Source organism: Chlorocebus sabaeus, chromosome 9, assembly GCF_047675955.1.
Source record: "Chlorocebus sabaeus isolate Y175 chromosome 9, mChlSab1.0.hap1, whole genome shotgun sequence".
Lineage (NCBI taxonomy): Eukaryota > Metazoa > Chordata > Mammalia > Primates > Cercopithecidae > Chlorocebus > Chlorocebus sabaeus.
Window position 1 is genome coordinate 60,268,672 of NC_132912.1, and position 23,987 is coordinate 60,292,658.

Here is a 23,987-nt window from a genome sequence, read left to right on the forward strand (position 1 = left end):
AAGACCAGCCTGGGCAACATAGCCACAATTGTTGTCTCCACACTTTTTGTGGCAACAACCATCTCCACAAAAAATTTAAAAATAATTTGGGCATGATGATGCACACTTACTTGGGAAACTGAGGCAAGAGGACCATCTGCAACCAGGAGTTCAAGGCTGCAGTGATCTGTGATCATACCACTGCACTCTAGCCTGGGTGACAGAGCAAGACTCTGCCTCAAACAAACAAACAAAAACTCTCTTGGCAATTTTCAAGTATACAATATATCATTAATTGTAGTTAACATGCTGTACAATAGATCTCTTGAACTTATTCCTCCTGTCTAAATGAAATTTTATGTCCTTTGACCAACATCTCTCCAGTGCCCGCCTCTCCCAGCCCCCAGTAACCACCATTCCACTTTCTGCTTCTGGAAGTTCAATGTTTTTAGATTCCACATATAAGTGAGATCATGAGGTAAGTTGTCTTGCTGTGACTTACTTCACTCAGCATAATGTCCTCTAGGTTCATCCATGTTGTCACAAATGACAGGATTTCATTCTTTTTAAAGGCCAAATACTATTCCATTGCGCACATATACCATATCTCTTTATCCATCCAACTGTTAATAGACACTTAGGTTGGGCCTGGTGTGGTGGTTCAGGCCTATAATACCAGCACTTTAGGAGGCCAAGGTGGGAGAATCGCTTGAGCCCAGGAATTCAAAACCAGCCTGCGCAACATAGCAAGGCCCGGAATCTACAAAAAATTAGCTGGGCATGGTGGCACATGCCTGTGGTCCCAGCTACTCAGGAGGCTGGGGTGAGAGAATCACATGAGCCTGGGAATTCAAGGCTGCAGTGAGCTATGATCATGCCACTACACTCTAGCCTGGACAACAGAGTAAGGCCCTATTTCAAAAATAAATAAGTAAATAAATAAACAAATACTTCCCTTGATTCCCTATCTTGGCTATTGTGAATAATGCTACAATCAACATGGCAGTATAGATATGTCTTCGACATACTGATTTCATATCCTTTGGATAAATATCCAGTAATGGGGTTGCTGAGATGATGGGGTACTTCTACTTTAATTTTTAAGTATTTTCATACCTTAAGAGAATGTGCAAAGGGTCTCTTTCCTCCAACACTTGCCAACACATGTTATTTTGGAAACCTGACTTTTTAACATGCCAAAATGACCAGTAATACCAAAGTGACGATGTCATGTGTCTCACCCACCTAAAACCCTTGAGCAGCTTCCCCCAACTTCCAGCAGAGCCCAGGCTCAGGCACAGCAGACAGCAGGCTCTATGCCCCGCCTCAACCTACCCCTCTGGGCTCACTGCACTGTTAGGTACTGGCTGCTCCCCACAAGCTGACCTTGAACTGAGGCCACATCCCAGCCCCCTTCACTCCAGCTGACCCTGACTCCTCATCGAAAGCCCCATCCTCTTCTCCCCCCAGAATCATGGGCTATGGGCAGCCTACACTCTACCTTTGTGCAAGTTAGGAAAAGATGACCTTCTGAGTAATTGAATTAGAAAAACATGCCTCTCTGGGCCAAACCCACAAAGCCTACAGCTTGATTGAGAAAGGTGGTGCCTGCACATCAATCCTCTGTTCTCCCCAACTATCCCCACCCCTCAGGTCCCCCTGTTCAGTGTGCAACCTGCTCAGCTGACCAGGAAATCCTTTATCTCCCAGGAGATTCTCTTGGATATCCCATATTTGGGTTTTTGTAACATCCTGCCAAAACCTTACAGTAGATTAGTAAATAGGCTGTGAGCAGCTCAAGGCTGGGGCCTGTGGCTGCCATGGGAGCAAGCTGCCCAGGCCTCCCTCCAAGACAGAGACCTGTTGCTGGGAGCAGCATCGTGCCCTTCAGGATCCTCCATGGGGTCATGCTCTTCCCAGGGTGCTTCCAGCCAAGGGCAGGGCACAGGAGTGCTAGAGCCACCATTCCTACCCAAGGCAGGACTCCTCGAGCAGGCAGTCTTTGCTCTGGGGCTTTCAATCAGCCTGGCCAAGATTTTTCTCTGAGCTGCACTCCAGGAGCAGGCTCCCTTACCAGTCATCCTTCTTCCCTCTCTCCCTCCACAGGTGTCAGATGTGTACCATGTTCTGAAGACTCTCCCTACCTTCTCCCACACCCTCCCCCTCTGTGTCTTTCACAAGCATTTCCTCCAATCAATCTCTTCCTCTTCTGCTTCACAGAAGACCTGACAGACACAGACACCTCATCTTTATATCCTCTATGCCTGAGACATTGGCAGGGATTCTGGAACAGTGATCAAGAGCACAGACACAAATCATAGCCCAGGGACTTACTCCATGGGTGGTCTTAAGAGCAGGTGACTTCAACCTCTCTGAAACCAAGTTTGATGTCCCATCTATTAAGTGGTAGTGATATAACAGCTACATCTTAAGGCTGTTTGAGAATTAATAAGTTAATACATGAATATGTTTAGTACAGTGCTTAAAAATCACATTAAATATCTAATACAATATAACTAGCTGCACTGGATGCACTAAGTATTCTACACATGTGTTAGTGTTACAGACTGCCTGGTGCTGGTAGCTGCAATGGTCATAGGACTGTCAGGCTGTGTCCCCCCCACCCCACAACCCCTGACACACACACAGTCAATTCTCTCAAACATGGGCTGCTGAAGGTGACTTCCTCCTAGGGGGCCCCAGCCTGTGCCATAAACTTAGCTGGGCCATTTCTGGGAGACTGTCCAGGTCTCTGTGAATTCTGCCTCCTCTTTGATATTGCTGATATAGTTTGAATGTGTGTCCTCTCTCAATCTCATGTTGAATTGTAATCTGCAGTGTCAGAGGTGGGGCTAGTGGGAGGTGATTTCTCATGAATGGTTTAGCACTATCCCCTTGATGCTATCCTCAGGATAGTGAGTGAGTTCTTGTGAGATCTGGTTGTTTAAAAGTCTGTAGGATCTTCCCCCTCACTCTCTCTCTCTCTTGCTCCCCCTCTCGCCATGTGATATGCCGGCTTCCCCTTTGCCTTCCACCATGGATTTGAAGCTTCCTGAGGCCTCACTGCAAGCCAAGCAGATGCTAGGGCCATACTTCCTGTACAGCCTATAGAACTGGGAGCCTATTAAAACTCTTTTCTATATATTAGTAAATTACCCAGTCTTGGGTATTTCTTTTTTTTTTTTTGAGACAGAGTCTCGCTCTGTCACCCAGGCTGGGGTGTAGTGGTATGATCTCGACTCACTGCAACCTCCACCTCCCAGGTTCAAGCAATGCTCCTGCCTTAGGCTCCTGAGTAGCTGGGATTACAGGCATGCACCACCATGCCTGGCTAATTTTTGTATTTTTTGTAGAGACAGAGTTTCACCATGTTGGTCAAGCTGGTCTCAAACTCCTGACCTCATGATCCACCTGCCTCAGCCTCCCAAAGTGCTGGGATTACAGGCATGAGCCACTGTGCCCGGCAGGGTATTTATTTATAGCAATGCAAGAATGGCCTAACACATTTGCCTAGAAATCAAAATTGCAATTTGGCACAAAGCCAAAGGTAATATAACCTCATAGTTCAGGATAGCAAACAGCATTCCATAGAAAACCCAACCCCTCAAGAGAATGAGTATAGGATGCTTGCAAGGAGAAGCTATGTTTTCCTTCCCCATTCACTTTGCCCTCTGTATGAGTCTGTTTTCACACCCCTGATAAAGACATATCTGAGACTAGTCAAATTTAAAAAGCTTATCGAACTTACAGTTCCACATGGCTGGGGAGGCCTCACAATCATGGCGGAAGGCAAGGAGGAACTCACACCTTACGTGGATGGCAGCAGGCAAAGAGAGGAGCTTCTGTAGGGAACCTCCCCCTTATAATACCGTCAGATCTCATAAGACTTATTTGCTATCACGAGAATAGCACAGGAAAGACCTGCTTCCATTATTCAGTTACCTCCCACTGGATCCCTCCTGAACACGTGGGAATTCAAGATGAAATCTGGGTGGGGACACAGCCAAACCATATCACCCTCTCATCTCTCTCTCCCACTGGATTGCCTCTCAGCCAACTGCAGTGTGTCTGGGAAATAAGCATGAATCACACCTCGGCTTCTTCTGAGCACTCTACAGCCTCCTGGCTGAGGAAACAGGGGAGGGCCCCACCTCACCCCTTCCAGCTAGGGAGCTAGCATACTGTCAGAGTCCTTGAAACTTTCTCACTACTAACGAGTGGGCCTGGCTAAGGGATGCAGCCTAACCAGCCAACGCTCCAGGGTGACAATTTTAGAATGAATATTGGAGAATGCAACTGAAGATGGATTCTGAGCCAGTTCTCATTCCCAGACAATGGTAAACATTGTTTCTCCTATAGTTTCCAGGAACATTTTCTCTCCCCACTTCCTTCCTTTTCTTCCTTTTCTCCTTCTTCCCCTTAATAAATATGTATGAAGTGCCATCTAGAAGCCGGGCCCCAAGCTGGGCACCTGGGAGTCAGCAGTGAATGAGAAACAGTTCTTGCCTTCCAGAAGCTCTGACTCTAGACAGAAATGAAGACTGATGAGAATTTTTTAATATAAAAATAAAGGGCTAACTGTGAGCAATGGTGATAAAGGCCACATAAGCTATTGAATCAGGAAATGTGGCTGCACCTAGGGGAGGCGCCCCAACCAGTTCTGGAGCCCAGGGGCAGAAGTGATGGTTAGACTGAGTCCAGAAAGGGACAAGAGTGGGCAAGGCAAGGAGGGAAGATTGCAAAAGTCATTAGCACGTGGCTCTTTGTGGCTGGAGGGGGGGGGTTAGGTGGGAGCTGGGCAGTGGCCAGAGGTGTAGGATAGGCAGCAGTCAAGCTCCAAAGGGCTCTCCATACCACTGAGAGGATTAATTCTGAAGGCAGTGGACAGCCACTGATGTTTCCTATACAGAAGAAAGATACAAGAATGTTCAAGTATAGAATATGGATTTAAGGATTATGGTTCAGAGCCAAGGATTTCAGCTCAGTGCGGGCTTCCTCACTTAAGAATTGCTTCATGGCTACATTTCACAGTGTACCATCGATATCTGGCTCTCTGACACCTACCCTCCCAGAAATGGCTTCCATTTTGAGGCATAGAGGTAAAGGGACACACTGAAGCTCCTGTGAGACGCTTATGTCACAGTCAGCACTGGGCACCATCTGGGGCCTCTGTGACCCTTCTCCTTTGGTCTTCCTACCAACCCTCATCACCAGTTCACAACTGAGGACACTGAATGTCAGGAAAAGAAGGGATTCACCCAAAATCACAGAGCTTAATAGTTACAGAGAATCTATTAAGTGGTGGAGGCAGATTTGAACACAGGTCCTTGGACTCCAAGTCCAGTGCTCTCTCTGTTCTGTACCATGTTGTCTCATGCAAAGGATGGTAAATGCTGTGAAATAAACAAGAAGGAAGAGGTTGAGAAATCAGGGAAGGCTCTGTGGAGGCACTGAACGGGAATGTGAGGTGGGCCTTGAAGGTCGGATAGATTCTGTGTAAGCAGTGAGGAGTAGTAATGAGGTGTGAGGGAGAAGAAGGGACAAGATGAGTGAAAAATCAGAGTGAGGACCAGGAACGACACATCCATGGGGCATTTATATAAATCTAACATGAGAGAAGCTTAATTTAAATCTCAGGAGGTTAAGACACATGGCAGATGGAATGGAAAGTCTAACATATATAGAATCCAAGCCCCACAGGAGAGGAGAGGAGGCAACATTTTAAGAGTGAATAGTTAACAATTTTCACAGACACATACTATAAAACTAGGCAAAGATATTCAATTCTTCTTTTGTCAACCAGAGAGAAAATGCAAATCACTACAAAGAATAAATAATTAGCCTTACAGCAGACTTCTCAGTTGCAACCATAAAAGCCAGAGAACAATGGAATAAAAGTTTCAATATGCTGAGAGAAAAATAACTGTGTTTAATGAAACTACCTTTCAAAGAAAAGGAAAAAATAAAAAAAACTTCAGAAAATAATTTGAGCTGGTTGATTTCTACAGGAAATTCTAAAGGATGCACTTCAGGAAGAAAAAAAATTATCCTGGATAGAAAATCTGAGATACCAGAACAAATGATGAGCACAGATACTGTAGGTCAATCTAAAAAAGCTGACTTACAAGACAATAATAATAATAGATAATTTAAGGTTTTGAAAAAGATGGAACCATAATACTAGATGATATCTTAGCAGTAGAGAGTAGGAGTTTCAAAATTCTGTTTAGGGAGAGGGTAAAGATATATAGAGTCAGCCCTCCCTTTCTGTGGGCTCTGCATCTGCAGATTCAACCAAGTGTAGATCAAAACTACTCAAAAACAGGCCAGGCATGGTGGCTTACACCTGTAATCCCAGCACTTTGGGAGGCTGAAGTGGGCAGATCACTTGAGGTCAGGAGATTGAGACCAGCCTGGCCAACATGGTGAAACCCCGTCTTTGCTAAAAAAAAAATACAAAAATTAGCCAGGCGTGGTGGCGCAGGCCTGTTGTCCCAGCTACTCAGGAGACTGAGACAGGAGAATCGCTTGAACCCAGGAGGTGGAGATTGCAGTGAGCCAAGATCACACCACTGCACTCCAGCCTGGGTGTCAGAGTGAGACTCTGTCTCAAAAAAAAAAAAAAAAAAAAAAAAAATTCAAAACCAAAAATGAATAAAAAACAATAAAACAATTTTAAAAATACAAATAAAAAGAATACATTACAACAACTATTTACATAGCATTTACATCATATTAGGTATTATAAGTCATCTATAAATAATTTAAAGTGTAGGAGGATGCACCTACGTTATATGCAAATGTTATGGAATTTTACATAAAGAACTTAAATATCTGCATATCTTGGTATCCACAGGGGTTCCTGGAACCAATCCCCCAAAGAAACCAAGGGACAACCACATTAACTTTAGAATCTGTTAAGTGTACATATTAAATCGTCTAAATTAACTACTGGAAGATAGACATTGAGAGTGGTAAAATCTCCAAATAATAGAGGTGGAAAAACGGAAGGAGAAAAAAAATGTTTTCAATGAAGCATCAAAAAAGCAAATAACTGAAAAATAAATACACTGTGACTCCATTTATATTAGGTTGAAAAGCTCACAATGCTAAACATTTGGAGATTAATATATAGCAATAAATGAAGCAAAGAAATAATGGACAAAATGTTCAGCATAGGGATCATATCTGTTAAAGAGAGAAGGTTACAATGGAGAGAAGCACACAGGTGAGGGATTTAGGATTTGGTGCTATTCCCACTTAAGCTTTATTTATGCCCTTCACATATGTATATATATGGTAAATATTCAATATTTAATATTAAAAATAATTTAATATTGTTGCTCTGCAGCTTCCCACACATGACTGCTATGGCATTCATTCAAAATTGGTCAATGTCCTTTGGAGGCAGGGCAGGTTACGACCTAGAACAACAACAGAGTCACTAATGAGTTTTCAATTTCCATGCTGGCTATCTTGTGTCCCTGAAGTATGGTTCTCAGCCTTGGCTGATGTCCAGGTCCCACCTAGAGCGAGTTTGGTTAATTTATTTGGGCTACATCAAGCAGTGGTATGGCTGAAAATATTCTCAGTTGATTCTAATATGTAGCCAGATTTGAGACTCTGGGCTAGAAAGTCAGTAGTCTTGCAAGCCAGGAATGGCAGAGATATAAAAAGTGACTCTCACATTCTAGAAACTCCCTCTATATTCACAGCAATACTTGGAGATCTGAACATAGAGTTTTATAGACCTATTCTAGAGGGGATATAGGATAGGTCCTATGAAAGTCCCTGCCAGACAGGGAAGAGAAGGAAAGAGCTTTTTCTAGACTACAGTTGGGAAGAGGTACAGAAGAACTGGAGGAGCTGTTCTTAATCCCTCTTTGGCAACCCACACACCAGAGAATCTGAAAAGGTAGCTGAAAGCAGGATGTCCTGTACCCCAGTTTCTGTTGGAGAGTCTATCAGTTACCCTGTGCCTGCATAATGTAGCCACAGCTAAACAGAAATGGTATGTGTAGAGAGAGGTCTAAGGATGGTGATTGCCAGCCTCACCAAGTTCCAGTAAGGAATGGTGGGGATCAGGAGTTCTACCACATTCTAGTGTGGGATTTGGAGCATACAGGTAGAGCAACCTTCATACATGGTTGGAGGAGTGGAAACTAGATCAGCCTTCCAGAGAGCCATCAGCCCCGCCTAGTTAAATAAAGTGCACATGCACCCTCCAGCCCAACAGCTCCACTGCTGAAAGATACTGCACAAGTTCATAAGGATCCAGTGAAAGGAACTCAATGATTAATTATAGGCAATCTGAGTATCTATGACTTGGGGAGTTGATCAGTGAAATTAGGCCGATACACCCAGTGGAGTACTGTGCAGCAGTTGGAAATAACAGAGCCACACACAGCATGCATCTAACTGTATGGTGCTCAGTGAGATAAGGAAACACAAATGATATTTAAAGCACCTCACTGTTCATGTAAACATAGGTAAGTATGGGGTAAGGGGAGTAGATTCTGCGAAGATACCTGCAGGGGCAGCAACATCATTTTAAAATCTCTCCAAATCTCCAAATAAGAACAGGCAGTGCAACTAAAGAACAAAACCCAAAGTCCATGGACTAGGTTTACAACAAAACTAGTCATGTGGTATCCTCATGAGCCTTGCTATGGTCTGTGTCCATCAAAATTCGTATGTTGACATTTAATCACCAATACGATGGTATTAACAGAAGGGGTCTTTAGGAGATGATTAAGTGGTGAGGGTGGAGGCCTCATAGATGGAATTAGACCCCTTATGAAGGAGGAGGTTCATTCTCTTCTACCTTTATGTGGTAAGGGAACACAGCATTCAAGGTGCCATCTTTGAAGTGGGGACTGAGCCCTCAGAGATACCAAACCTGCCTATGCCTTGATCTTGGACTTTCCAGCCTCCAGAACCATAAGGCAATAAATTTCTGTTCTTTATAAATTATCCAGTTGGCGTGGTGGCTCACGCCTATAATCCCAGCACTCTGGGAGGCTGAGGCAGGCGGATTGCCTGAGGTCAGGAATTCGAGACCAGCCTGGCCAACATGGCAAAAACGCGTCTCTACTAAAAACACAAAAATTAGCTCGGTGTGGTGGCACACGCCTGTAATCCCAGCTACTTAGAGAGGCTGAGGCAGGAGAATCACTTGAACTCGGGAGATGAAGGTTGCAGTGACATGAGATCACGCCACTGCACACCAACCTGGGCAACAGAGACTCCATCTCAAAAATAAATAAATATAAATAAATAAAATAAATTATGCAGTCTCAGGTATTTTGCTATAACAGCTCAAATGGGCTAAGAAAACCCCAAATAATAATGGTGGTGGGAATAAACCACTAACACAAGACCTTCATGATACCAGTGTCTACCCAGGAGAAAGAAGAAATAAACAACAAGGGTGGCTAATGGATCCAAGAGCAGTCAACAGAATTCACTGGAAAGCAGGAGACCAACTGAGAGTAGCTGCGAAAACTCGGAAGAGTTCTGCCCTCCCCAACCCTGGGTGAGTGCAAGGGGCCCACCGTGAGACCCCCTAGGGCCACCTGCCACCACTGTGAGTGAAATCAAAATTGAGCAAAATACAGGCAAATAGAGGAAAGAAAAAGTTTAGACCCATGGGGAAGGGACAGAGCCTGGAGACTCCAGAAAGCAAGCTGCCCTATTTGTGAACACCACATAAAAACAACAGAAGCAGCAGCACCATGGAGTTAGAAATGCTTCCCTGGCCCTTGTTTTACTGGAAAAACTCAAGAAACCTAATTTCATGTAAAAATTAGCCACAGAAAAATCAAGGTCAAATCACATACATCATCATGTGAAAAAGAGAGGAGCAGAACAACTTCCCTGTGGGTGATATATACACAATGCATATGTAAGAACCCTTTCAACGGATACACATGAAGCCTATCAGAACGGCTGCTTATTAGAGAGGAAAGGGAATGAAAATGAAGGAGAATAAGTAAATTAATAAGGAACAGCCTGTGTCTTCTGACGATAATAAGCCATGGGTGTGGGCAGGGGAGAGACGGCCAATAAACTCAACTCTCAGCACTTAGGACTTCTTAAGTGGTAGAAATAATTAAAACAGTCCAGCTCCCCAAGGGGCCACCAAGAAAAGAGGCACGAGTCGGCTGGGTGCAGTGGCTCACACCTGTAATCCCAGCACTTTGGGAGGCTGAGGTGGGCAGATTATGAGGTCAGGAGATTGAGACCAGCCTGACCAACATGGTGAAACCCCGTCTCTACTAAAAACACAAAAATTAGCCAGGCCTCGTGGTGTGTGCCTGTAATCCCAGCTATATAGCAAAGAGACCCCAGGAGGAGTCAAGGTGGGGTCAGGTAATGTTTAGGGGATGATCAGTGCAGAGAAGGGGACCCTCAGACCCCCGCTGTACTGGAGATCAGACCATCCTTCCACCAGCTGTGAACCATCAGCAGTAGATGTGCTAAAACAAGACACAGCTCAGAGATGAGCCACTGACCAGGGCCTTTCTTTGGCATCCTCCCAAGGCTGTGAGCTTTCCCTGTACCCAGACAACATTTGACAAAGGGAAATGACATTGGAGAGACCCATCAAGCAAGGAGAAGCAGGACGCTGAGCTTAAAATGATTGAATATTTGCTAGAAAACCACAGTTAAACTGAGACTCTTACACTAGACATAGGATTATCTTTAATTGGAAATTTTAAGTTATTTATTTTTAGTCATCAACAGGAAATGTAGGTCCAAAGTAAGATGAGATCACTTATAAAAACAAGTAAACAAGAAGCTCCATCTGTTGCAGTTCCTCCTAGAAAAAAATTTAAGTCTGAAGGAGATGTAGATAAAAATATAGACAGTTTCCCAACACTGCTGACATTTTGCCTGTCCCAGGGGCCGTCATGTGCACTGCAGGATGTTTAGCAGCATTTCTGGCCTTTACCCACTAGATGCCAAAAGCACGTCCCGGTTATGATAATCAAATGTGTCCTCAGGTACTGTCAAATGTCCCGTGGTAGCACAGTCACCCTGTTGAGAATCACTTACATGGACATGACCAGAAATCTCTTAGATACATTGACAACTGAATAAAAAGAAAAGTTGTAGAACAAGAAAACTATAGTGTGTGGTATAATTTATGCAAGAAACATGGCTTCCATAAGAGTTTATTTTAAAATTTCAAAATTTTGCAAACACAAGATCTATGAGAACAAGAATTTTGTGGGGTTTTCCCCTACTACATTTTCATGTCTAGAACAGTGTCTGGAACGTAGACCTTCAATAAAGAGTGTTGAATAAATCACTGAGTAATTAAAATTACAATCTGATAACTAGCATTTATGGAATCCTAGCATTATGTTAACCACTGTGCTGAGAGTGTGATAAGCACTAGCTCACTCAATCCTCATAACAATCCTTTGAGATAGATACTTTTATTCTCCCCATTTTTGTAAAGTGGAAAATCAGGCTAAGAGAGATTGAGTTACTTGCCAAGGTCTTGTAGTTAATAAATGGCAGAGCTGGGATGGGGTGCAGCATTTTTTTTAAGTCAGTCATATTCACAAGGCTTGTACTGTTATTAGACTGTAAGCAACCTGTCCTCCTCAGGTACAACCCACATCCAGATTCCACATCCAGAGTCTTTGTATTGATCCATTCTTGCACTACTATAAAGACTGCCTGAGAATGGGTAACTTATGAAGAAAAGAGGTTTAATTGACTCACAATTCCGCAGGCTGTACAGGAAGTATGGCCATTTTCCATGACCTTCATGGCTGGAGGCCTCAAGAAACTTACAGTCATGGCGGAAGGGTGAAGGTGAAGCAAGCACATCTCACATGGGGGCAGGAGAGAGTGAAAAGGAAGGTGTCACATATTTTTAAACAACCAGATCTCATGAGAATTCACTCATTATCATGAGAACAGCAAGGGGAAACCGTCCCCATGATCCAATCACCTTCTAACAGGTCCCTCTCCCAACACTGGGAATTACAATTCAACATGAGATTTGGGTGGGAACACAGAGCCCAACGATATCAGCCTTCCATACACGATGTCCTGGAGAATGTGTGGGCAAGGTTTGGATTTGTATAACCTGCTCCTGCCACAAAGCCTACTGAAGTCTCTTAGCAGACTGCTGTTTTGGATGAGCCAAGATAGCACTTCCAAGCCCTGACCAATTTTAAGGCTGACCACAGTTCAAGAAGCAATTCCCAAAGAAGCCTGATGTGGAGGGTAAGGAGTGGCTGCAAACATCTGCAAAACAGAAGTGTGCCCAGACTCCAGGACAGGGTCTTTTCAGTTTGGGTAAATCCATCCCCAAAGACTAAGAGATGAAGTATACTATCCTGTTGAAAGCTGGTGCTAAAGCCAAACAAAGCAGTTTCCAATCATCTCTCTGACACTATGGCCTGATCTTGAACACGTAAACCTCTCTTAAGTGGTCAGATGAAATTGCATTAGTATCACCCACAGTTATTGGTCATATTAAGTGAAACAATCTCAGGTGGATAATGGATGATAGGACCACAGTGGCTGCTGCAGCCAGGCCTTGGCCTAAGCCACAAAGTCCAAAGTCAGTGGCAGAAGAGAACAGAGTTATAATTAAGGGAACTGAGGCAGAAGCCCAGCATTTAGATTAGAGGCCTTGATGGAGACTTCAGGAGAGACGCATTTGAGCCCATGTGCAGGTGTCCAGAGCTCCTCTGAGCCCAAGCACCTGAGGCTGCCAGACTGACCATAGCACTCCCAGTTGGGCCTCTACAGAATAGGACAGGGCTGTGACACAGGGACAGAGATCCTTCAGGGTAGGTACCCTCTCTCCCATGGTTACAGGTTGCAGTGAGTAAAGATGAGAAGGCAGAGAATGCAGAAGAGCAGAGGAACACTGGCCTGACAAACAAGTCCAGGCTTGCTTTCACCCTTCCTGTGCCAGCACTGACTATCACAGGCAGGCCACTGCAGCCCCGGTGGCCCCATCAGCGCCTAACTCCTCTTTTACTGTGCCCTGAGCACAAATCCCGGTGCATCTTTCCTGACACCTCCCCTATTCGTCTCCCTGGATTCCATACAGACATTCTCAGAGAGCGCCAACAACTTCACGTTCACTATTACAATATTTACTCCATCAGCACTAATCAGCAGCACCCTGGAAAAGGAAAGGCATTGTAAGTATACTTTCAGAAAACACTCTGCAATAATAGAGCCATAAATCCACAAGTTAGCAAATCCTCAAAGCCAACCCGGAATTCTGTCCCCAGCCCCTCCACCTCCATTCCATTCCCTGAAATTATTAGCTCAGAATTGAACCTGAGTAACCAAATGAGCTCTTTTTATTTCTCAGTTAGGACTTCACCCTCAAAAGAAAGAAACGCTGGCAGGCCAGCCACGACGTTTCACTTTTTATGGATCTCAATTTATCTCACGTGCATATTTCTTAAAGCTTTCACCGCAGCTACACCTCAACGGCTGACAACACCTCCATTACCACTTAGCTATTTCTCATTCATTTTTGTGACTTTCCTTTCTTACCGCCATACTTTCCAGATGATATCATTAAGGAGGCTGGAATTATTAAGCTCTTCATTCTCAACAGTATCTCAAAACTGTCCTAAAGCCACAGAGATTATGATGAATGAGCTCAAATGCCTTCATTTTTTTATAACGCCAAATGAAATTTAACCATGGCTAACTGCTGAGACAAGGGTTTCACTAGACGAGCTTCTTGGTACCAGATATATTTATGCACAAGAGGCAATATCCATGCCTATGAATGTCTGCTCCAAGCTGACCCGCCAGGTTCTAATCACCAGTGCTGCTGTTCATGAGAGAATGGTATCACCCAGGAAAATGACTTCTGAAACTGGCTACAGCAAGATCCTATATAATACTGACCTCCATTGGATGTATAAATTGATGGCATGATTGTTTAATGTCAGTCTCACTGACTAGACTGACAATTTCACTAGAACAGAGCCAGGTAATTTTTCCCTCTGTGGTGGACACAGATTGGTCTTGCCTGCCCAGTATCATTCAGTGGCTGTCTTCTGGCAAGGGAACTGTGACCTTTTGGGAAGCCACATACTCTCAGTCTATGCAGTTCCAATAGGGTGTTCTCCATCTACCTACTCTAGGCATGACCATACGACCCAGGGCTAGCTAATCAAGGCAGATCACCTGCCTGACCACAGTGATTGGTCCAGAAGTGAACATGTGACCAACCCGGACCCAACAAAGCAGACTACTGGGACTAGTACTGGGGCTGTTGAGAGAGAAGCAGGCCCTTTCTTCTGCTAGATTTGAGCCTGGGAGAATGCAGGCATGCAACCTCAGGCAACCTCAGGCTTGGGAATGAAAACAACATAGAAAACAATACAGCTGAGAGATGGGGAGAGGCTGGTTGCTGAAAAGCCTAAGCTCCCTGGATCAAGCAAAGCCTGAAGCTAGACCTATCTGTGGGTTTTTCCGTCTTAGGAGCTGAAAATTCCCTTTCAGGTTACATCAGTTTGAATTTTTTGTGGTTGTTTCTCACAAGTGAATGTAAGTTCCATGAGGATAGGGAAGGCATCAGTTTTGTTCATTACCACACACCCTGTACTTAGCACTCAACACAAGCTTGACAGTAATAATCAACAAATTATTTACATGCCTTTACTCAGTGAGTCTGCCTTCTCTTGCCCCTGTCTAGGTAACAACAATCTGAAACACTCCATTCCCTGTTTTACCCTAATTCTTGCATAAGGACTTTGCAGACTGTATGGGAACTCAGATGGCACTCTTCAGCAATTCTATGAGGGTGGCACCGGCCTCAGGAGGAGCAGACACTTTCCCGGTTAGCAGTAAGGCAGGGCAGTGTTGGCTCCACAGCCCAGAGACAGCTGGGCACCGCCTAAAGAAAATGGCCACCTCTCCATCCTCAAGGAGACCGCCTGGACTAAAAAAGAACTGATTCCCCAGAGCACCGTGTGCCCTGGAACAGCTACTGAACCTTCCCCTCAGCTGTGAGACGGCAGCAAGGCTGCACTGCATCACAGGTAAGAGCATGGATTCTGAACCCAGATCACTTGGGTTTGAATCCCACCTCCCCCACTTACTAAAAACATAACCATGGGCAACTGACTTCACCTCTCTGTGCCTCAGCTTCCTCATTTGTGAAATGGGGCTAATGCTAGTAGCAAGTGCCTGGTGATGTCACATAGGATTACATAAATGAACATATGAGAAATGTTTAGAAGAGTGTCAGCACACTGTAAGCACTATGTACGTAATGGCTACCATTGTTACCCAGTCCAGAGAGTTGTTTGGGAAGTAAGTGAAATACTGGATGTTCAAGGTTTACTTGACACAATGCCAGTGCAAAGTAAGTGTTCCCAAATTACTAGTCAAAACACAAAAACTAGTGTGATCACACAGGTGAGGCTAACCACCACATCCCATAGATACCAGTCAATGTACACCTGACAAGAAGTAAAAAGTCAGATGTCCTCTGCCCAGGGATGCCACTGATCCAAAAGGTACTTTTGTGGACCAGACAGACACAGCCCCATATAGGATGTGGGGCTTGGAAGCAGAGTGGACACTGGAACTACAGACAGCTGATAGGAAAGGGTTAAAATCTCAGGAACGCCATTACAATCTACGCTTTCCTAAAGCAAAAACAGCTTCATTCTTCTTTGTAGTCTCTTTTTGAGACTAGATAGCCAGCTCACACTTAAAAAAAAAGGAAGAAAATATTCCTTTATTTTTTAGTTGGAACCGCTAGAGCAAGAACTTAACAGGAAAGTGGGTCAGCTGACCTACTTTATTTTCTCCTCTAGAAAGTTTTGCATTTGAGATCAGAGTTGGTAGAAAATTTCCATTCTAAATTCTGCCCGAGAGAGGAAAATTAGCAATCTCGCTTGCCATGATGGATTGTGACATGCTAACCAACCTTCCAAATGGCCCCTGCGTTACACCTAATGACTTTTAAAAATGTTTCAAGATGGGTATCATACTCATAATAGAAGAAAATTCAGACTTGCACTTTTTTTTGGAAGGCTAAATCATTGTCATCTTTCTTTTGTGCACAGGTCTTTTTCTTTATTTCTGAGTTTTAGCAGTGACATAACTTTGTATGCCATAAAGAGATGAACGACCTTGCACATGCCTCGGTTCCTGATATGCCACCATGTTTGTCTATTCCATATAACAAACCAAAGCATTTATTGCATGACACCATGTTCTAAACACTTAAAAATGTTGACACATTTCATCCTCACAACACCACTATGTACTGGGTGTTATTATTTTCTCCACTCCTGGTGTCTTCAGCAATTCCTTGCTAAACGTGAATTTTAGTGCCTGAGTCCACACTGCCAAGATCCCAAAAACTCTATCTTAACTCCCACCTCTCAACAGATTCCAAATCTTCACCAGCATCTCCTGTCTTCCCACTAATCCTAGAAGCCAAGAACAGGGGTTTGGACTGGCACACTCTCTCCCTCTTAGCTCCAGAAATTCTAGTTCCTGGGAGTAATCCCAAAGACCAAACAGGGCATTCCCAGATTTTCCCTCAAGCTGGGTCAGGAAACCAGTGCCAGCTCTGATTGCCAAGGTCAGGAATGAGGAGAGGTGAGATTTAAAATAAAGAACCCAGGCCGAGCCTAAAAGAAGTTCACCGAATATATAGTAAGGGATTGTAAATGCACAGAGGGCACGTTTCTGTCCCAGTTTCCATCCCTGGATGGCAGTATATGCAAAGACACAGCCAGAATGGAATAGGTAAAACTAAGAGCCAGAAACCCTGTTTCTCATCCCAGCTTCCCTGCTGACTGCTGGACAAATGTGGGATAGTTTCTCAAGCTCTCTGGTCCTCAGTGGGGTCACCTGTGAAGGGCTAACCATGACCAGCTCATGCAGTCATTGGCAGTGCCATGGGATGCAGGACTGTGTGGCAGCATCATGCCCGAGGATGGCAAAGGTCAGCAGCAGCCAGCCTGTCCAACCCCTTCGTGCTCCGTGCAGCTCAGAGAGGTGACCTCCCTCCCAGTGCATGCAGTCAGAGGGGCCAACCCCAAACTCCATTCCCACTCAGCTGCTGCCTCCCAGGACACAGTCCTTTCCGCCTCTCTGGGGGCTGCCTCCCTGCAGGACAGCCAGTGGGTTTGCCCCTCATCCACAGGGCTCCCAGAAGGGTTACCCAGGAGGGGATCACCATTGCTTACACCTCAGTTTCTACACCATGAACACAATATCAACAGAGAAATGAGCAAGGTGAAGTCCGACAGTCACAGGGTGGAGAACATCCTCAGTCCTCAGTCCACAGACTCCCAGTCACCCACCCTGTGGCCAGCCCCAGGCCCTGGCCAACCTTTCCAACGCTCATGACAACCTGAGCAAACTTCAGTGGCTTGGCAGGGGCAGGGCCAGCAGTCGTGGAGCAATGTCAGCAGTGTTTGCCCTCAGAACCACACTGCACGGCAGAGGTCAGGAGCAGAGGGTGTAAAGGCCCTCCACTCCCCACTCTGGGGGCAGTCCCCATCAAGACTGCCCAATAGCAAGCTGCAGCCATCAAAAATGTTCTTTCTTCTACTAAAGTGAAATGTGTTTCTTCAGAATCCCCATCCATCCCCAGTGATATGGTTTGGATATCTGTCCCCACCAAATCTCATGTTGAAACGTGATCCCCAGTGTTGGAGGTGGGGCCTGGTGAGAGATGTTTGGGTCATGGGGGCAGATTCCTCGTGGCCTGGTGTGGTCCTGACCACAGTGAGTGAGTTCTCATGAGATGCGGTTGTTTAAAAGTGTGCGGCCCCTGCCACTACCCACCTTCCTCCCACTCTCGCCACGTGACATGCCTGCTCCAGCTTCGCCTTCTGCCATGAGTAAAAGCTCCCTGAGGCCTCCCCAGAAGCCAAGCAGATGCTGGTGCTACTTCCTGTGCAGCCTGCAGAACTGTGAGTCCATTAAACCACCTTTCTTTATAAATTACCCAGCCTCGGGTATTTGTTTACAGCAACACAAAAACAGCCACACACACCAGGAGTCCCCTTCTGACCTTCTCAGTAATCCCCCTTTCTCAAGACAGAGCTCCAGAGACTGAGCGGTGGTTCTGTTCCTCTACCCATTCCTCCCCACAGCTTCTCCTTTCCAATATAAACATTCCCGAAGTAATCATTAAAATGACTTCTGTGATTTATATTTCCTTCCCTTCCCTCAAATACAGCAATGTTTTGTTTGTGTGCTGTCATCTGAACAGCAATCCAGACGAGTCTGAAGATGTGGGGCCCATTCTAGACCCCAGCAGCTCTGTGACCTTCAGCATTCTTCTCTGAATAGATTCTGAGGTCGCAGTGGAAGCAGGTGGGAAGAAGTGTCCATTCTACTTTGGAACTCTCGCATCTCACAGGAAAGCTGCCCCTCACTGCTGGGATCCCTGAACTGTCTACATGGCTAGGGAGTGCCTCCTCCTAGGTGGGGTCCCCCCTTTGTGCTTGCTCATGAAGAAGCATGCCACTAACACCCCACAGAGGATAGCCAAAGGCCCAGCCAAGCCCAGGTGAGGCCACACACGAGATCTACTCCCAGCACCTGAGCAGGGTCACATGGAGATAATTTACCAATGCCAACGACATCACCCACCGGGTAGTCCCATTCTGTGCCAAGCCTCCCTAAGGGCAAGCAGCAAGGCAGCCAATAGGTTGTCGCCCAGACAATAAATCATAGACCACATTGTGACTGTTTTTGTAGAAGTAAAGCTCAGGAAGAGAAATGGGTTCTGACTGAGCCAATGTTCTGACAGAGAACATTCTTAATAATTTTAGATACATGTTGAATTTCGAAAATAGATTTTTTTCCCCCAAAGCCAAACTTGTATGTACTGGCACTTCTCGCAAGTAGTTATAACTACAAATTTCTCTCACAATTCCTGGAACATAACAATGAACAAAGGAGAAACAAGGAGTTACTATCACTCTTTGTAACCCAGGAGACTTTACCTAGAACCCTGTGGTCCCAGAGAAAAGCCTGTTCCCGGTGCCCTCTCACTCTGCCCTCTGAGTCCATTTCCCCAAACCTGATTTCCCAAAGGAGGTAGAGCCTCTGGTGGTTGACCCCAGACCCCAGGAAACATCAGGAAACACACTCGCGTGGCTTTTTATGGTGGACAAAGCACTGCTGTTGGCTCAGTCTTCCTAAGTGTCCTGTGAAGTAGATGTTACAATGCCAGTTTCACAGACGGGGAATTTAAAGGACACATCCAAGGTCACAGAGCTGCTAAGTTCTAGAATGGACCCCCATATCTTCAGATTCTCTGTCTACTTGCTGTTTGGATAACACTGGCACAAATCCACATGTGTTTGAGGAAAGGGAAGGAAACCATCCGAGTAGTCATGTTTAACCTGCATCTGAAATCTAACTAAATTAACTAAGACTCTTCTATCCAGGAAAGAAAAGACTTGTATTGGGATTCTGACAGATTACATTATTGGCTCAAATTCTTCTTCCCTCTCTGTTGCCACACCCTTTGACATAGGACTCTGCAGTTCCTTGTAAGAAAAAGACAGAATATATTTTCCCATTCCTCAGTTCTGTGAGGTATTAAGGCAAAGCGACAAGGTGCTGGCCCCAAGACTAGGGCTCAAGAGCCTGGCATGCTTCCAATTGCTCTCTGATGTCCGTCCTGTCACCATGAGAAGAGCACGCTTGAGCTGGCCCACTGGTCCCAGGAAGAGCGTAAGAGTTCCATGGTACAAAGATGCCCCAGCTGAGACGCCCAATCAAGCCCAGCGGAGCCAGTCCCCTGCCAACCTGCAGCAAAAACTCCTTAACAATTAGACTGGTGCAGGCCACCTGCCCCTGTAGGAATTGGTACAGAGGAACTCCTAACCCCTCCATCAGGGAATTCCTATATTGAAAGAGAAGTTGGAACACACTCACTGTTCCAGACTTCGGGATTTTACGAGTGAGTAAAGTTGGAAAAAAAAAAAAAAAAAGCAGGGGTGGGGGAGGTCCTGGGTTGCTAACTTTTTGCTTTTTCAAGCAAAGGCAATATATAAAATTAACCATGACTTACTATCACCATCAATTCATAAAAGATAGGACATTTTAACACTAAAACTGAGGAAAGGATATAATCTTAGAATATGACACAATCCTTTCTAAGCAAAGTTACTTGGCCACCCTCCATATGTGAGCCTTTTTCTTTCCTTCTGTCACAGATCAATGAAAATTCTGTCACCAAATAGCTCCAGCCTGTGTAACAGCAACTTTTCTGCACGCTTTATGGTAGAACTGTCAGAAGAACATGAAATTAGCTACATAAATTATGAGACTTAAATCTTGGTTCTGTTGGTTCTGTGACAACATAAAAGTTACCTTAAAAAAAAAAAGTCAAAGAAGAAAACAAAGCTAAAAATAAATTTGAGCACCTCAGTCGTACCTTCTCCACTGGCTACCAAAGGCAGTTGGAGCACCTGGCACAGCTGCCCACCCTCACCCACGTGCCACTCCTGAGTGACACTCCGCAGCTCCCTAAGATGCCAGTGCTGCACTTCCGTGACCATAGTAACGTCTGAATAAAAAGCACAGTGGTGACTTAATGGAAGCTCTACCGGGGCTACAGGGACACATAACTGGGACAGAAGGGAGAGGCAGAGAATCCCCAGCACCAGCTCCAGGGACACATGGCTCAGTCAGCCATGAGTGCTGTCTTCTCTCTGAGCCCTAAAGAGCCAGTGCAACCTTCTGCCAGATGTGTGGTGACCTGGGAGAAGAAAGAGGTCTGAAAGTGGACGGCGGTCACAACAGACTAGATTATCCTTCAAAACTATCCACTGTAACGTGGATGCCACATTGGCTCTGGCTAACAGAATGTGAGTGACAACCTCACGTCAGTGCCCTGCAAAAGCTTTAGGAGCCAATGTGTGGTTCTCCAAGTCTCTCAGTTCCTTCTGTCGTGAGATCATCACCGTTTTCTTTTTTTTTTTTTTTTTTTTTTTTTTTTTGAGATGGAGTCTCACTCTTATTGCCCAGGCTGGAGTGCAATGTTGCAGTCTCGGCTCACTGCAACCTCTGCCTCCCAGATTCAAGCAACTCTCCTGCCTCAGCCTCCTGAGTACCTGGGATTACAGGGGTCTGCCACCACGCCTGGCTAATTTTTTTTTATATTTTAGTAGAGACAAGGTTTCACCAGGTTACCCAGGCTGGTTTCGAACTCCTGACCTCAAGTGATCCTCCCTCCTCAGCCTCCCAAAGTGCTAGGATTACAGGCATGAGCCACCGCACCCGACCGACCATCAGCATTTTCAATAGAGGCAGCTCCTTCAGGCTGAGGCCCAGACTAAAGTCTGTAACCAACTCCCAAAGGGCACGTAACATGGGTAAGAAATAAACCTTGACTGGTGGAGGTCACTGAGACTTCAGAAGCATTTGTGACCGAGGCATATCCAATCTGACCTACGTGACATGGATGCTATTCACTGGGTTGGAGAGCTCAACAGCAGTGGCAACAGGGGAAGGTAGCAAGCCCGTCTTGGAGGCATTTCTGTACTTGGTCCCTGGGTGAGAGGCAGGAGTGAGGGGTGAATACAGAGATGCCTAAGACATAAGGTCCCTGACCTCACCAAGCCTAAGACTGGCTGGGAAGGCTACCCTGACCCACACATGTGTGGCTCTAGATTTTCAATGCAGAGAAGCAAGGGCTGTTCTTTGGAACTGGAAAGCCTGGGATCTAATCCCAACCCAGACATTTTCTTCCCACCTTCATCCATTCTTCCCATGGATACTTACTAAGCCAGGGACGGGGAAAACAAACAAGGTCCTTAACCTCACAGGCTCACATTCAGGTGGGAGGACAGACAATAAGAAAATCTGATAAACACCAACTGGGCACACTCTCTCCAGGAAATGAGCAGGGTGAGCTGAGGGACACTGGGGAAGGCTGTTGTAGGTAAGGAGTTCAGAAAAGGCCTTTCTGAGGAGGGGATGTTTGAGATGGAAAATGAGAACGTGTCAGCCATGCAAAGAGCTGCCGAAGAACAGAAAACGTGAGTGGAGCCACGGCAAGCACAAAGCGTCTGAGACGGGAAAGAGGATGGCTTGTTTGAGGAACAGAAACAAGGCCAGAGTTTTGGAAACAACGTGGGCAAGGAGGGGCTTTCAGGGAGCCACCCTGCCCTAATAGTCTATGTTTAGGTGATGCTGACCTCTTCATTCAGCCATCTGTCATCTAATCAACAAGCACGTATCCAGAGCCTACAGTGTGACAGGCTGTGGCCAGGATCCGGGGATAGGGGTCCTGCACACCAGGAACTCATGCAACTCTCAGGGCTCACTGTCTTAGGACCACAAAGAAGATGCCTCTGAGGAGCCCTTGATGGCTACGGAGGCTGCGAGGTGACGGCAGTGGGCAAGAGCCATGGTCATCCCTTCCCAGAAGAGTTGGGAGTGCCCGTTCAGCATCCCTGGGGCCTGCAGCCTCCTGGACTCCCGCTGGGAGATATCGGGGGCAGAATGGAGATTGCATAAAGTCCTCTGTGCCCTGATTATAACAGTCCTTCGGCAACCCTCCCCAACCCCAGAGAGAGGCAAGGATGTGGAAATCATCTGGCACAGGGCCCAGAAAAATGGTCCTACCATGGAACCAGGGGGCGATGAACTTGGTGTTCCTCTCGAAGCCAGCTCGGCGAGGCAGCTGCTCCTCCTTAAACCAGCGGACGATGACATCTCTGGAGACTGGGCGCAGCGGGCGCTCCCAGGTCCTGCTGAAGAGAGAGAAAGCGGGGAGGGCAGAAGATTGAGGAAGGAGAAAGAGCAGAGGAGGAGGAAAGAAGAGGGGAAGGAAGGAAAGAGGAAAGGGAGAGGAAGGTAAAAGGAGGAGGAGGAAGGGGGGTGGAAGAAGGGGCAGGAGAGAGCCATGAGAGAATGAATAAGCACGGTGCCCACATCCATGCCTACAAAGAGGATTAAAACAGCCCAAGTATTTGAAGGCATTTTGTAGATTATAATGTACCACCTGTTATTGTTTATTTAAAAGAAAACTGTTACCGATTGCTTCAAAAAACAGCCACACAGTTGGGAATGAAAAAAGGCTAGGAGGGGGTGTCTGAGGGAAAGAAAAGGCACATTTTCCCTCGAGCATGGCCAGGGCATAAATACCAGCATGGATGAAGGAGGCTCCTGATGGAAAGTAACTGAGTGTGTCCCATCCCCTTCTCTCCCTCAGAAAGAATTCTGGGTCTTATCCCCTCCTTACCTCTCCCTCCCCGCCCTCTGAGGGGATGCCTGCTTTTGCCACAACTCCTGTGCTTTTGCAAGGCAGAACCAGGACAGTGAACAGAGAGAGAAACCGGAGAACCTCAATTTGCTCTGGAAATGGCTGAGATTCCCTGCCCAGAAAATAAAAAGTACATGACAGAGGAAACGGAGGCAGAAGGAAACAAAACTGCACACTGGTTACTACGGATGGAATGGATGAGGGACTGGAGGCATGGAGGGCAGGAGGAGGGGCACGGGAAGAGTTCAGACGAGGGAGTAGATACGTTTTAAAGTTTTCTCACAGGTGAGCCACGATTGTCACCGTTATCGTGTCTGAACTGCGGTTCCCAGATGCGTACACAGACTGGGCGAAGTGAGACCCCACTGCACTCGGGCTACACTGAAAGCATAGTAAGAGCTGGCAGCACACGACACGTGACAGGCACCCACAACTATGTGGTGAAGTACAATGCAGTAACACCATGGTGCATGAAATCATGGCACAAAACTACAGCATCTGGGCCAGGTGCGGTGGCTCACACCTGTAACCCAGCACTTTGAGAGGTCAAGACCAGTCTGGCCTGGTCTACTCCCTCATCTAAACTCTTCCCGTGCCCCTCCTCCTCCTGCCCTCCATGTCGTCAGTCCCTTACCCATTCCATCCGTAGTTACCAATGTGCTGTTTTGTTTCCTTCCGCCTCCGTTTCCTGTGTCATACATTTTATTTGCTGGGCAGGGAATCTCAGCCATTTCCAGAGCAAATT

General features: G+C 45.9%; 1 protein-coding gene across 2 annotated transcripts in view; it reads right to left on the reverse strand.

Annotated features, from left to right (window-relative positions):
• The window catches only part of SH2D4B (SH2 domain containing 4B), a 111,919-nt gene that overhangs the window by 14,724 nt on the left and 73,208 nt on the right, over positions 1–23,987 (reverse strand). The window contains exon 6 of one of the 2 annotated variants that reach the window (XM_073019019.1): positions 22,603–22,727. In XM_073019019.1, coding sequence (XP_072875120.1) covers positions 22,603–22,727 — 125 coding nt within the window. Of the gene's footprint in view, positions 1–22,602; positions 22,731–23,987 lie in introns of both variants that reach the window. The other variant, XM_007962760.3, reaches the window with a different exon arrangement.